The sequence below is a fragment of the Corvus moneduloides genome, chromosome 16, assembly GCF_009650955.1.
Source record: "Corvus moneduloides isolate bCorMon1 chromosome 16, bCorMon1.pri, whole genome shotgun sequence".
Lineage (NCBI taxonomy): Eukaryota > Metazoa > Chordata > Aves > Passeriformes > Corvidae > Corvus > Corvus moneduloides.
Genome location: NC_045491.1, coordinates 3127785 through 3142335, shown reverse-complemented (window position 1 = coordinate 3142335; position 14551 = coordinate 3127785). Strand labels below are relative to the sequence as shown.

At 45.3% G+C, this 14551-nt stretch overlaps 1 protein-coding gene across 2 annotated transcripts in view; it reads right to left on the bottom strand.

Moving 5' to 3' along the window:
• FAM20C (FAM20C golgi associated secretory pathway kinase) overlaps positions 1-14551 on the bottom strand; it is a 59290-nt gene that overhangs the window by 41233 nt on the left and 3506 nt on the right. For both annotated transcript variants that reach the window (XM_032125808.1, XM_032125807.1), the window contains 2 exons: positions 14074-14249; positions 5287-5365 (listed from right to left, as the gene is read on the bottom strand). In XM_032125808.1, the coding sequence (XP_031981699.1) occupies positions 5287-5365; positions 14074-14249 (255 nt within the window). The remainder of the gene's footprint in view (positions 1-5286; positions 5366-14073; positions 14250-14551) is intronic.

The following is a 14551-nucleotide window of genomic DNA, read 5'->3' as shown; positions in this document are numbered from 1 at the left end:
TTAATTGCTATGTTGACTTATAACAGTGTGTTTATACTGGATGCCTGCCAGCTCACATGCAACAGGTTGGCAAAACGTATTTCCTCAAAACAGCATGAGATGCAATGTAATAAGCAAAGCAATCTTTCAGCAGCCTCCATTCTGGAGTTCATTTCAACTCCTCTGACTTGGAAGCAGTGCTGCCAGTGCAGAAGGATTACACCACCCTAATTGATATGATAATCAAGCCTGGAGGCTGCAGTTCCCAGGTACAACAGCCACAACTTCAGAAAGGGAGTATAACTGTAGGAAATGAAAGTGATTAACAGTTGTTTGCATTACGGGGATTGCTTGGACTGTTTAATATCCCTATCAAAAGATGCATTATTTGTTGAGCAGTCCTAAAAGCAAATCAAAAAGAAACTTGAAGAACATTGCTAATCCTTTGTCACAATAATATGACACTAAAAGCCAGTGAAAAGCTGTGCTTTACCAATTGAAACAAAAATCACAGAATCATATGCTCGATTAAGTTGGGAAAGACCCCTAAGATCACTGAGTCCAACCACTAGCACAGCACTGCCAAGCCCAACTCCCAACTCAACACCCAGCACAGGGTGTTCACCACTAAACCACATCCCCAGGTGTCACACCCACATCCCTGAGGGCCAGAATTAGCTTTCCTGTGACCTTGGCTGCTTGACTTCAGCCCAGCTAACAGCACCAGTGTCTTTGAGCCACGAGACAGCTACAGAAACATTACAGGAACCAAAAGATGGGTGTGCTTGTTCCATTCCTGTAGAGAAGCAGTTTGCCTGTGACTACCAGCTGGTTTTGTGGCTGGCACTGTGATGGGTGAGGGCTCTGAAGGCTGCAGGAACATGGAGATGCTTCCAGCAGCAAGATTCAGGAGGGATAGTGAGGGACAAAGTTACAAATAACATGGTCAGCAGTGTTTGATCAGGTAAGGAATGCCCATGATCCAAGGAGACTGGATTTCGCCACCCCAAAAGCCTCTTCTGGCCTGGTATCACCCTGATACTAATTGGCTCTACATTAATAAAGACTTTTACTGCAAACTTCATGTACTGGAAGAAACAGTCATGTGGCTCTGTCTAATCCTGCACTGTGACTTGTAAAATCAGAAGAAAAGAAGATGTTAAAAATATCAAGTAAAATCTAAAGTGGGAACAGAACTGGCTTTTATCTGTTCAGTCAAAAGTGAGTTCACTAGATACAGTAGTATTTCTTTGAATGGAACAAATAAGCCTCAGAGATTTTATCATGAATACCCCTTGCACACGTTTGTACAATGCAGTCTATAAAAATGGGAATGAGAGATGTCGTTCCTAAACACTCACAACTCCAATAACAAGGTATGATTTTCTATCTGATCCTATTTGGCTTTTCCATAAGGAACTGTGAAAACCTCTCTCAAAATCCTGGAACCAGTGTGTGCAATAGGAATCCTAACACTGGCTCTGCTGGAGCAGAATTTCCCTCTTCAAGAATAAAGCCTTGGGAGGAAAAAAATAGCGTGTTGGTTTTGTGGCTGAGCCAGCTATTTAACTCCACGAGCCAGCAGAAACAAAAGGAAACCAAATAAAACTACAAAGCTACAAATATTCCTTTTGGACAAATGAGCCAAAACTCTTTTGACATTTATGGCTCTACCCATCCCTACCTGATAAGTCACACAGAAAGCTGCAACTGCAGATACCAGCAATCATGTAAATAAATTTTATTATGCTGTATGTACAATACTAGTACAGTGAGATACACTAATCATGGGAGGAGGGGAGGTTGCTATTTTTCTCCTGTCCCATATGGTAATAATTTTGTATGATTGAACTGTTATGGGCTAAATAAAAGTACACATTAACTGTAAGATACATTGCAAATACATTAAATCTTCCCTGGAGTTTAAGCAAATACGTGCTTTTTCTATCATGCATTTGGAATTAGTAAAGGAATCTACACTGGGCCATAGGATTTATAAATAGATTTGGCTTCCTCTGCAATACTTTATGGGCAATTATTTCAGAAATGAAGATGCAGAGCCACAAATAAATAAAATAATTGCAGCTGATCAGGCTTTATTTACCGCTATCACATTTCCCTGACTGCTACACTTCCCTCCTCTCATTTGCTCCACTAGCCTGAATCAATGACCAGATGAAGAGCTGTCAGTTAATGTCAAACACAGAGCACAAAAGATGCCAAAGGCTGATTCTCGTTTCCCCACTTCCAAATTCTGCCTGGGCCTTTCTGGAGCTGGCTTGCTCCCTGGATAAATTCAGCATGGAACTGAGAGGCTGGGAAAGGGCAGAGCCAGTCAGACGAGCTGTGCAGCGAGCACATTTTCCAGGGAGCACATTTTGCTGTGGCTGCCCTGCAGAAGTCACTGCCAAAGGTCTGCAGAGCTCCCCTCCCGTGAGCAGATGCCCAGCTGTGTCAGGGAGGAGCTGGCATGGTCTCCCCTGTCTGCTGCAACCCCACTCAAACAGGTATTAATTCACTTTGGAAGACACTGAGTAGAACTGTGTGCAGCAAAAAACAGCTTTCCAGACAAGTCCAGTGAATCAAATCCAAGCAGAGGCTGGGACTGGCCTCATGTCTACATAACACCCTCTGTGTACCTCACACTGTGCAGCTTTGGGTACTCGAGATCTCAGACAGGATGGGAAACTCTTGATTATCCATATTCCTTGGGATCAGGCCTGAAATCCTACACTCAGCCTCATCTAATAGCCATGTTACCTGGGGTTCAGGAAGGAGGTTGCTTGTCTGAAGAGGCTTATCAACTCATGAGGAAAAAAAAGTGCAATTTCTGCTGCTTTGAAAAGCCACAGAGCTGGTAACACAGAAACAAGGGAAACATGTAGGATGCACCAGGTGGAGACAACCTGACTGACCACCAAGGGCTTCCTTCTATGAGCTCATCTCAGAAGTAGCCACCAGGATGACATTTTATGGCTCTCAAATTAAACTACTTAGAAAAATATTGTCTGCCAGGCCTGATGAGCAGTAATGCCTCTGAGCTACCTACAGCCTCCTGTCCTGGGAAGGAACAGCCAGCTTTGTGAAGTCTGGATGAAAAGGGTATCATGTATAAAGAGGGAGCACCAGAAACAGTCTAGGACCTGAAGAAGATCCTACAAGCAGAAGTCTCATAGATTTAAAGCCTGTTTTTTATTTTTTAAAATTTCATTTTAAGCTGCGTATTTTTGCATAAAGAATTGATGCTGCAAACCTCTCCAAGAACTTCATCAACCACAATCCATAAGGTGGAGAAAGAGACCAGTGGGACCAGATGCCAAAGGAGCTAGGAAGATTTATGCTAGCTGAGCATCTGGCTCCCTCCTCCCTGTTATCAGAGTGAAGACAAATGCTCACCAACATCCTTATTCCAAATCACTAACGTGTTCAGCCACGCTCAGCACAGCTGCAGCAGTGCTGCTCCTGGAAGGTGTGCTGCCTGGAAAAGCAGCTGCTGAGTGCTTCTTCCAGGGGTTTGTGCAGTGCAAAGAGCAGTGAGCAAACAGGGTGTTGCTGCCCCTCAAATCAAGCCAAGGGAATGATTAAGACATCATCATTCTCTGTTATTGTTCTAGCGGGTTGTAGTAATTGCTTCTACACAGGAACGTGGCTACACCTCTGTTGTCATCCATCATCTTGCTGAGGCTGTGCACTGTACAGTGCTTTGATTTGACCTCATTAGCACTCCCAGAATTACAATGTCATACCAATGATAAAGACTGAGATTATCTGCATCTGAGGAAAGGGAGAAGGAGCAAATCACACCCTATGTGAACAGACAACAGCACAACCATGACTCTGCCAAATACTCAAAGGCTGCCTGAATCCCCCTGGCTCTTGATTTTGCATGTGGGACAAGATGTGATCAGGAATTGTGCCTATATGCATCAAATCTGCAGGTAAAGGGGATGGGCTCGTGCACTGGTTATCTGAACACTCAGGGGGAGGCAGGGCAGGTGCTGGAGTAGATGCTCTCTGGTACCACCTTCCCTCTGAGTTGCCAGTATTGTCTCTGCTGCCTCCAGCCTCTCTCAGGCACCCAGTGATCCACTAGAAACGTGGAGAATTTGTGTGCAATTTGGGAAATGACACAGAGGCATTTGGCCTTTGTACAAATGCCTTGTGTTCTCTTGAAGTTCATAGGATTTTCTTGTGATTCCCAGGGTAGAGGCACATAGGGAGGGTTCCTGCTCAAACCTTGAAGGTTGAAGGAAGGTCAGATCAATTTTTTGACCCTTCTGGCAGTCAAATAAAATCAAGTCAAATCTGTACTTGTCTGAAGTCAATCTACAGCAAAATGTGTAGTGAAATGGAATCTCTCAGACGCCAGCCAGCAGATTCCCCCCTGAGCTGTGCTCCCCACTGCAGCTCTAACACAATGCCAACACATATTCCAAACCACTCATTCTCAGCTACTTTAGTCTTCTATGGACCATCTTAGAGGAAATTAACTGAACTTCCCTACAGTGGGAACAAAAGAAGGAAATGAATTTGTTACTCCAGTGGTACCCTTGACACAGATACTGAGTAGCTCCATTAAACATTTTGCAGCCCTAAGTGTCTTTGCTAAATCCTCTACAATGAGCACAGAGTCATTTTCCTTCTTACAGCACAAACATACAGGTCAGGATTTGGGAGTCTGTTTTGTATCTGAATAACTTCTCTCATCTCAATGGGATCCAGGCAGGCACAAATTAAGGCTGCATAATCCTAGTCCTTCCCTTTCTCTCCAGAGGCATTACCTTGCAGTACCACTCTTGGATAAACTCATTTTCACAGACTCAGCATAGCCCCAGCCAAATGACTAATACAACTCTTTAATACAAACAACAATAAATCAACTGATTAAATTCTGATTTATCAGACAGATACTGTTTAGCTCTTCTCAAAGCTGTTCTGAATCATCTCTCTTGTCTGGCCATGTTCCAGAGGAGCACTGACACTAGATAAAGCTCAGACCTGAGGAGTAAGTTTACATGAGATGGAAATGCTGAAAACATCCTGTATTTATGACGGGAGATTTCACAGAGATCAGAGTGAACAGCATTCCTGAGAAGACTCTAATGTCTCTGAAGCCTTCTCAGCATCTCTTCCAAGGACCAGTCTAGCAGGGCAAGGTATCAACAGACCCTGCAGCTCCAGGCTCAGCAGCAAGGCTCGGGAGCCAGACACATTAACCTTGGGAGATCCTACAGCAAACGTTTAACAGCTTAGAAGACGGCTACTCCGCCACAAATTCACTTTAAATCACAGACTTTTTGGACTTACTTCATTGGTTTAAACAATGCTTGTCCATAGTTCTGGAATGTCATGATCAGCTTCAGCTGGGTGCCTCCTGATTTCATTGCTGCGGGGGAAAAACACAAAACAGCTTTAAAATGAGACATGTGGATCTACTTACACTCAGTTTCCTTGAAACCAAATCCTATCTGTTTTCCTCTGGATCAGTTCAGCACCATGCTATCAGAGCATCAAGTAGGGTGATCCCAACTGGACAACAGATTATTCAGCAGACTACAGGGGAAGGCTTTGAGCTGCTGACCAGGACTAAACATGGATTGCATTTCCTGACACTTTTTTGCCTTCTTCTGGCTACCATGGCCACCATGGGCTCCATAAGCACCCCAGATGAACAGCACCTATAGGAGCAGACCATTGGAGTCTTGTTTTCTCCATCTCCTGTTGCTTTTGGAGTCCCTTCTGACAAGGTACTCACACTGGGAAAGGAGATGGGGGTGCTTTCAAAGACAACTGCAGCTGGGATGTACAGCCCAGTGCACAGCAGACAGCTCCTTAATTAAAAGTATGAGCAGATACTGCAGCAATCTCTGATCTCTGCTGCGATTTTAATAACAGTTTCTGAACAGCAGAGATATGTAAATTCAGCCCCTCCATGCACAGTGGATATGTATCCAAGCCCAGCCATTAACTCCAAGGCATCCCAAGGTGGTTCATACATGAGAGCAGAGCTGTGCAGAGCAGCCTGGCCTGGCTGGGAGGGCAGGAGAGGACATGTGGAGGCAGGAGAGGACAGTGGAGGTAGGAGAGGACAGTGGAGGTGGCAAGGACAGTGGCTTTGCTCATCTCCCAACTGGGAGCTAATGGGAATTTAAGACTGATACTCATTCATACCATTCTGAAAAACTTGGACAATGTCACACTAACAGCCAGATTATAGTGTTTCTAAAATTAGGATGATTTTTATATATATAAGAATTAAATTTTATATAAGAATTCATAAAAATGCATTTTACTTGATGATAAGGCTACTTAAAAAAGATAAACCTATACTTCAAAAAACAGCTGCTTTTCTACTGCCTCAAACAAAAGTGTCCTAATAAATGAAATTACCTGTAGTCTGACTCCTAAATGCACCTCTGTGTTGGGAAGGCAGGCCATGGCCAGCAGGGCTGTGTGGATGAGTCAGTCTCTTAAAGATGCTTTCTACGAATCATCAGATAATCAATCCCTTTCTCTGCAGCTCTGACAAAACCCGTGTCAACTGGAGAACTACATAAATGTCAGGTTATCTTGCTCTGTAAATTCTGGCTGAGAGCTGCCCTTGTTCCACCTATAGAGCTTGTACATGTTTTTTCTCTAACCAATGCTATTAGCTGCACATCTTTTTAATTACTCATCTCTGTGCCTTATCACTGATAGGTCATCAGCTCTCTTTCAGCACTTGTAGCCTATATTTTTGCAACAAAATGCTATGCAAATCTGGTCAGTGTAATTATACTTCTCCTAGAATAAAATCCCTCCTGCCCTGCTGTTTTGCTGATCCCAGCCTTCTCTCGCCTTTCCACTTCATCCCAAAGGAACAAATAAATAATTAGAAATTAAAGGGCATTAAGCAATTTGCACTGACCAGGTAAAGCAGAGGCACAGGGCTTTCCAGGATTAAACTCCCTCTCCTGTGCAGGACAGGTCAGTTGATCTGCACCTGAGGGCAGGAGGAGCACAAGGCTTTTTCATGGCCAGCTCCCATCCTCCTAAAAAGCAGAAACCTTCCAGTCCAAACCCTGCATGTGGTGCCCTGGGACCGTCTGTGCACTCTGGAAACAGCCCTGGTTAGGCTGGGCAGCTGGAGCTGCCCTTGCCCCACGCCCACAGGGCACAGGGCTCAGGGCACAGGGCAGTCCTGACCACCTTCCCTGCCCAGCCACTGCCACAGGCATGGCATTTCAAAGCAACATCGGATCACAGAACGGTCTGGGTTGGAAGGGACCTTAAAGATCCACTAATCTACACCCCTACCATCATAGGAGTACAAAGAAGAAGCAAAAAACGACGTTCCAGCACGGCCTTCTCTAAGCACAGAGTTTCAAATACTAAAAGGACTGGTTTCTCAGCAAATTGAAGCCACTCGACAGATAATGATTTTGTTAGCAGCCAAACTCAACAGTGAGGATGTCACCACCAAGCAGGGAAATGTATGAAGATTAACAATTCAGAATAATTCTTCCATGAGACACAAAAGCCTGCTTTCCTGTCAGAAGGAACTGAGCTGAAGTAAAACAAAAGCATCCCCCTCGTCTTTTTAGATCCATCTTATTGTACTGCCTTAACTGCTTGCACCAGTAGCCTCCCCCCAACACAAGTTTTGCTGGCACAAGTTGTTCCTCCACTGCTGCTGGGAGCAAACTTTGGAACTCTGAAAACCAGAGGGGGACATTGGTGGGAATTGTGTTCCCATTGTGCTTTGTGGCAGGGCATGCTGGAACCCACATGGATCATGGAAAACACCCCATGCCAGAGCTCCACCTTGGCTTCCCCCCGTCATCCAGACTCACGTGCAGCTACTCCCACTTTGCTCTTCCAGTGCCACTGACGTGCTGGCCAGGCTGGGGGTGATGCAAGGCCACCCTCCAGATCCCAGCTGGTTAGAGCCCAGCACTGTAATCCCTGCAGAGATGGAAACACCTGTGCTTGGACTGTTCTTTTGAGCTCGACAAGACCCTTGCTGTACCTGCAAACTAAGCAGCCTTGGAGCAGTCTGGGGTGCCCACATTCTGGGGCTGCAATGCCAGAGAAGAGCAGATCTCCCTGGAGATGATTCACTCTAAGTCAGATCGCTTCCCCTGTCCTAACTTAGCATCACATCTGCACACTGGCTTCCCTCTCATTTTCTGAGCTGTATTCCTCAGGAACTCTGTCTCCTCCTCAGCCTCAGTTAAACATGTCCCTCTGGCCATTATGGCCTGTCATCTTCCAGGGGTTTGTCCCAAACATTGTTTGCTCATCTGGAGACATCCTTGTGCCTTCATCTACTGCCCACAGGCCCATTCCTGAAGAATGTGGCACACCCAGAAGCAGCACATCCAATTTTCCAAGGAGTGGAGGGTGCTGCACCATCACGCTCTGTCACATCTGTGGTCAGCAAGTTCAGGGATTTTTACAAAAGCCTTGCAACACAAGGCTGTGCTGACTCCAGAGGAACCACCAGTCACACTCTGAATTCACCTTTTTTTTTTTTTTAAGTATTTTAATATACTGTAACACCACAGGTCACAAACAGCTCTGTAAAGGCTTTATAAACCTGCTAGCTCACAGCAGGTTCTTCAAATCAAGTCTCACACAGCTCCTGGATGTACTGGCACACTGCTAAAAACAAATCCCAATGCCATCATTACTTTTCATCTTCAGGCAACTCAAAGCTTCTCTTTTCCCTCCAAAGCAGAAGCAAATGGAAAGCAGCATTAACCTTTCCTGTTAACCCAGTGTAAGGGCTCTAGGGTGTGATCAGAAATCTTCCTAACTTCAGGAGGCTTTGCAAAAAATTCCCTGAGAAATCTTTTTGCATGAATGTTTGGGATTACAGTCTTGTCCAAAGATTAGTGAAATTGGTGGGACTCCTTCTGTTTTCTCCGACAGACTTTGGATCAAGCCTGGAAAAATCCCCACCCCATTTACATCTCTGAGCCTGCTGTCATGGCCACATGCCACGTCTGCTACTTCCCCACCCTGTCCCCTCAGCAACACAAGGCCTGAACTCCCTCCCCGAGCCACAGAGCCCATCCAGTACAAAAGATAACCCAGCTATCATCTCTCAGTCATCTTTTCAAGCTGAATGCTACAGAGTTCCTGGCTGCTGTCTGGTACTGACAACGCTGCCCAGAGGGTTTTGACCCAAAGGGATTTGGAATTCCAACAGGTCTGGCTTTCCAGCCCCTCTGTTTTGCCCCATGATAGCCCTGATCCTACCAGCCTGTCTAAACCATATTGTTTTCTGATGGAGAGAGAGAGAGTCCCAACAGGACCCCTGAACTTTTTCTGATTCTTTTGGTCAGAATCCAACAAACATTTAAAAATGTATTTAATTATGCAGTGCTAATGCCTGAGAAGTGAGATACAGTCACAGCCTGGGATGCAGTTAACATCTGAAACAGAGGATGCTCAGATCCATTTTGGATTCCTATTTATAGATCAAGCTTAAATCTAACATAAACATGTTGATTGCCTTTAACAAGTAATGCTCTGCCCCAGGCTAGAGACATGGCCCTGTACAAGCTGTGAAGAATAATTTTCAAAATAAATTCAAGCCCTCATCATCTCTTAGTTTGTCCTTGTTCAGCCAATTCTGCTAACTTGTTCTTAAAGGACTTTCTTGGTTTAGTCAAGGAAGTAAAGACTGTAGGGGAAGAGATCTGTGAAATTATTCTTAGGCTTTGCTGTACATTTTAAGTCCCCTCCTTTCATCTGGAATAGTACATTAAATCAATCTGTTGACTCTTGGCAGACTCACTGTTTTCTTACACAGTAAATCAAAGGTGCTACATTTCATTGTTTTCACGAGTTCTCAGAAGCACTTCTTCCTTTCTTTCGGATGAAATTTTCACAACTTTCCTTAGAACCAGAATTTATGTTCAGTATTTAGAGCCTTCTCTTTTCCTTTTCTCTTTTCTTCCCCTGCCTTGAAGCAGAGCCCACCTCAGGTAACTGCAGCTTTTATTCCCAGAGTGAGTAATCTCACACACTTGCTTTCTAATTACTCGCTGAACAAACTGAAGGCATCACAGATTCACAAATCACCTCAGTCAGGTAATGTTTCCAAGCCTTTACAACCAGAGAACTTAAAGAATCAAAAAATAAATCCCAGCTGCTCAGAGGAATTACAAAGGCCTATTCTGCTTACAGGAATCTCCTCTGGACAGCAAGACCAAGCCCACACTGCCCTTCCAATGCACCATGCCAGAGCTGGTGTTGAACTGCTGATACTGCTGCCACAATTATGCACAGACATCTTGTAAATATGCAAGAAAACAGCTAACTATGGTTATTTATGCATGCAATAAACAGCAATGAAAGGCAAAGGAAATGTGCAATTGCCTGTGCATGTGCTTCTGAAAACCAGGCTTCAGTGCTCAGTGGAAAAACAATTCTCTCTAGGCTCCTATTTATGGCAAGAGGAAATTTTCAGTGAATTAAATCAAATTAAGAGCTACCCCTTTATGCTGAACAAAATGAATAGGAAATATATAAATACATATATAGATGCAGGGCACAGAAACATCCTCAGCCCGAGCCTGGGTAACCCTGTCCTTTTCCAGGCCAGCTCTAGGTGTCACTGTGGGAGCTGGATGGGATGCTCCTTCCCATCCGTGGATTTGTTCCATTTAAACTTTAACATCAAGAAAATGTCACCTTGGTGCTCCCTGCTCTTGGGAATTGCTTCTGTCACCGTTTTCATTTTAAAACACCCCTGCACGTTACAGAGTCGTGTGAGTGGTTCTAGCAGATGTGGGGGGCCAGTCTGGTCCCCACTCTCTTCCATAAATAATGCAGGGTGAGCAGAGAAATCACAGTGAGGCCAAGAATGCTGTTTTGCTGCAGTTTGGATCTAATTGCTGTAGGTATCAGGCAAATCATCTAATTCTATTAGAGCCAAAGTAAATCTGAACACCGGGAAGAAACTGGATAAAGCCATATCCCATTTCACCTAATGCATGGAACCCTGTACATTTAATTGTCCTGCTTGCCAAAAGAAGCCTGAAGACCAGGCATTATCAAGGTTTCAATTTATTTTATACTCCTAACCTGACATCTTGCCAGCTGGCTTAAAAAGAAGAAAAAAAACCCAACACAACCCAGCAAAAATTTACCATAAGGTAAAACTCCAAGGCTAATTAGAAGATAAGCAGGAATATGCAAAGAATGTAACAGCCCTATAAATGTCCTTTGGTCAAATATATTACTCTTTATTAATCAGCTTACATGCTTTTGAATCCCTCTGCTGCTCTGCAGTAAAGCTGAAAACTGGCAGGAATTACTTTAAAGCATGTATTTTTAAACATCCGAAGAATTTGCAACATAAAGTAAGAGATGCTGCATTGTGCAAAAAATAATTTTAAAAAGTATATTAGCAATATGCTCTTTTTTTCTTTGCAGGCTGACAAAGCTGAATTCCCACAGGGCCAGGCAGTGAATGCTACCACCAAAATTCAGATCCAGGCATCTCTGCATTGGCAAAAAGTCCCCTTCCATTTCCATATACTTGATTTTAGACTGGGATTTATGTGTAGGAATCGTTCCCTGTCAGTTCCCATAGCGGCCAACAACTATACCAAATACACCTCATAGTTTAATTTATGGAAATTATCCTGATTCATTGCTAGAAACCATGGCTCTGTGTTTTTGTTAGAGGCATAAGAGGCCCTACCATACTCTTAAGAGCCTTGTTCAAACATTAACAGAGACAATCCCAAAGGGAATCGCTAATAGCAACCATAAATCTTCCTCTGAGGTCCCAGTGCCCTTTCCCCCCGTTGATCTGAAAGCTCTATCAAAATCAGAATTAATGGAAACCCCACGATACATCTGTATGACACATCAGGTGAAATCATGGCCCCAGGGAAGTAAGTGGCAAAAACTTCCACTTACGTCACCAGGGTCAGGATTTCACTCCCATTTTCTATGATAATAATTTTTTGCTGCTCTCAACTGAAGCAGAGAGAGGTGAAGCCACATGCCCAGAAGCACAAGTGAACACCAAGCCCAGAAGATCAAGAGTGAGCACTCACCTACTATTTCTTGCTCCTACCTCCCTGTCTCCCCAACCCAGCTTGTGTGCCCCCACTCCACCTCAGCCATCCCCCTGCTCTGCAGAAAGGGACAGACCTCATGGCTCGAGCACAGCTGAGTTTGCTGCAGACACTGCTCTCCTCCTCCTGCACAGACCCCATGGCTGAGCTCTGAAGGGCTGGGGAGGTGAGTGGAGATCAGAACTCAGCAGTACAAACTGCTACAGCCACTGCACTTTGTGCAAAGCTCAAGAGATGGGCCAGGAGATGGCTCGGTTGGACATCACCTCTGCCCCTCTGGGGACAGCCTGGCCACTGCCTGGGCACTGCTGCTCTCTGCAGGGACAGGGATGGGCACAGAGTGCATCTCTCCCTCCTCAGTGGATGTGCCCAAGGAGCAACGTTCACACACGTGTTACAAAGTGCTGGCTCAATCCCCATTGGCACGTGCCACTAATAGTCCAAAAACTGGTGGGTATTGAGGGGCGAGCTCAGGAAAGGTGAGGGCTGTGTCAGGGAGAGAATCACCCAGGCTGTGTCCATTCAGTGCCCTCGTCACCCTCCAGTGCAGACCAGAGGAGCATGGGCAGAGTCTGCTGCTACCTGCAGTGTCACCTCTGAGCTGGGGGAGGGAAAACACATGGCTTGATGGTCAAACATGACCCCCTTAATGAATCACTCCGATCCAGACTTTTGGAGACAGAAAACCCATCACAGGTTAATAAACAAGCCCATGTTTGTCATCTTTCCTGAGCTACATGTCCACTGGACCCCTGAATCCAACATGTGGGACAGCACCTGGGTACCACAAACTGCTTTACTCAGAGTGCTGCCCCAGCAGAGCAGTGTGCTGAGCACAGCCAACATGCAGCAAGATGCCCTGAGCTGAAGGTCTCCTGTGGCATCCTGCATTTTACACCTAATCCATCCCAACCAGCTAAATCAGCCCACTCCTGATGACCAAGGATCTCCTTTATTCCTGCTCAGCAGCGGCCGTGATTCACACAATGGAAAATGTAAACCTTAGGGCTGCTTGAGCTATTCTTGCCCAGGCCATTTCCTGCTGAAGCCAGGGGAATTTTTGCCTTGCAGGGTTAAAGACCTGCTGACCTCATCCCACAGTGCCAACACACCATCAGCACTTTCACAGAGCTCCGGCTGTTTCATTCCTCTGAAAGGGACTTTGCAACTTTGTGGTCAGCACAAGTAACTCCATTTTCTGCCTGGTGGATGGAAACCACTGCCTGTGCTGCAATTCCCTACCTCTGGAAACCACGAGGTGTGCACTTGTTTAGTATCCCAGGGCTTTCATCTAAGGCTGTGTCATTTTTTCCCCCGTGCAGCTACGCAGCTAAATTCAAGAAGACACACATTGCCATTAAACAACCCTGGAGAAAAGCCCTGAACGGTGTCACCTTGCTTAACCAGAGCCAAAGGTTGACGTGGGCACATCCCTGTTGTGGATTCACAAGCAGAGTAAACAGAGCTGAGCTGTGCTCAGCAGGAGGCTGCCTTGCCTGGAGCTCCCTGCCATGCCTGGGGAAGCTGCAGCTCCTGCAGCCGCAGAGCCCGCGGTGCCGGATGCTCCCGCAGCCACCGCTGCAGGGCTGCAGGGCAGCCTCTCCTTCCTTGCTTCCTTGGCACGGCCAGCGCTGCCAGGCACAGCCTTTTAAATCATAATCAGCCAACAATACAAATCTAGCTCGTGCAGGATGCTGTCTGCTTTCTGCCATCCCTTTTTTTTGGTCAGCGTATTTATTTTAAATAACCGAATAGGGCACTTTCAGCCTGATTGTGACTAAAAGATCTCTGACATGAATGGGGTTTGCCTTGCTGGCAGACTTGGCAATTATTCAGGTAATACAGAGCTGGCAATATCTCTTAATGTTTAGCAGGGAAAATGAGCAGGGAAGTCGGAAAGCGATGTTGCAGGGACGCTGGAGAGAAGCCATGCAAAATATTAATACTCAAACAGCAGTGAGATCCCGAATAAAGAGCAAATAATGATAAAAAAACAACATATATCCAAACATACCAACGCTGGTTATTTTTTGGGAGACAAGGTCTTGCAGTAAAGCCTCAATTGCAGGATTATGTCTGGAATACAACTCGTACCGATTAATGCCAATGTGGAATTTTAACCAGTTTGGGTAGGAGTCTATGGAGGTTTCTCCAGTTGGCAAAAATTCTTCATGATGATCTTCATTTTGCCTACCAGCAAAAAAAAAAAAAAAAAAGAAAAGAACAATACAACAACAACCCAAAGTTGAGGAGAAAGAAATAATGCTACAGTTTGTAACACGCGTCAAGAAACAGGGCTTCAAAATGTGACAACTTGGACAGGCAAAGCACTACAGGAGGGGGAGAAGTCCCAGGTTCCTCCTGTACCAGGAGCCTTCTCCCACCTGGGGCTAATGGGGAGATGGATTCTCACTTTCCCTCACCCTGCCTGATTTAACGCCCATGGAAGTCAGGAGCAAAACTCAGAGCGGCATCACTGAGCGTTGGCAGAG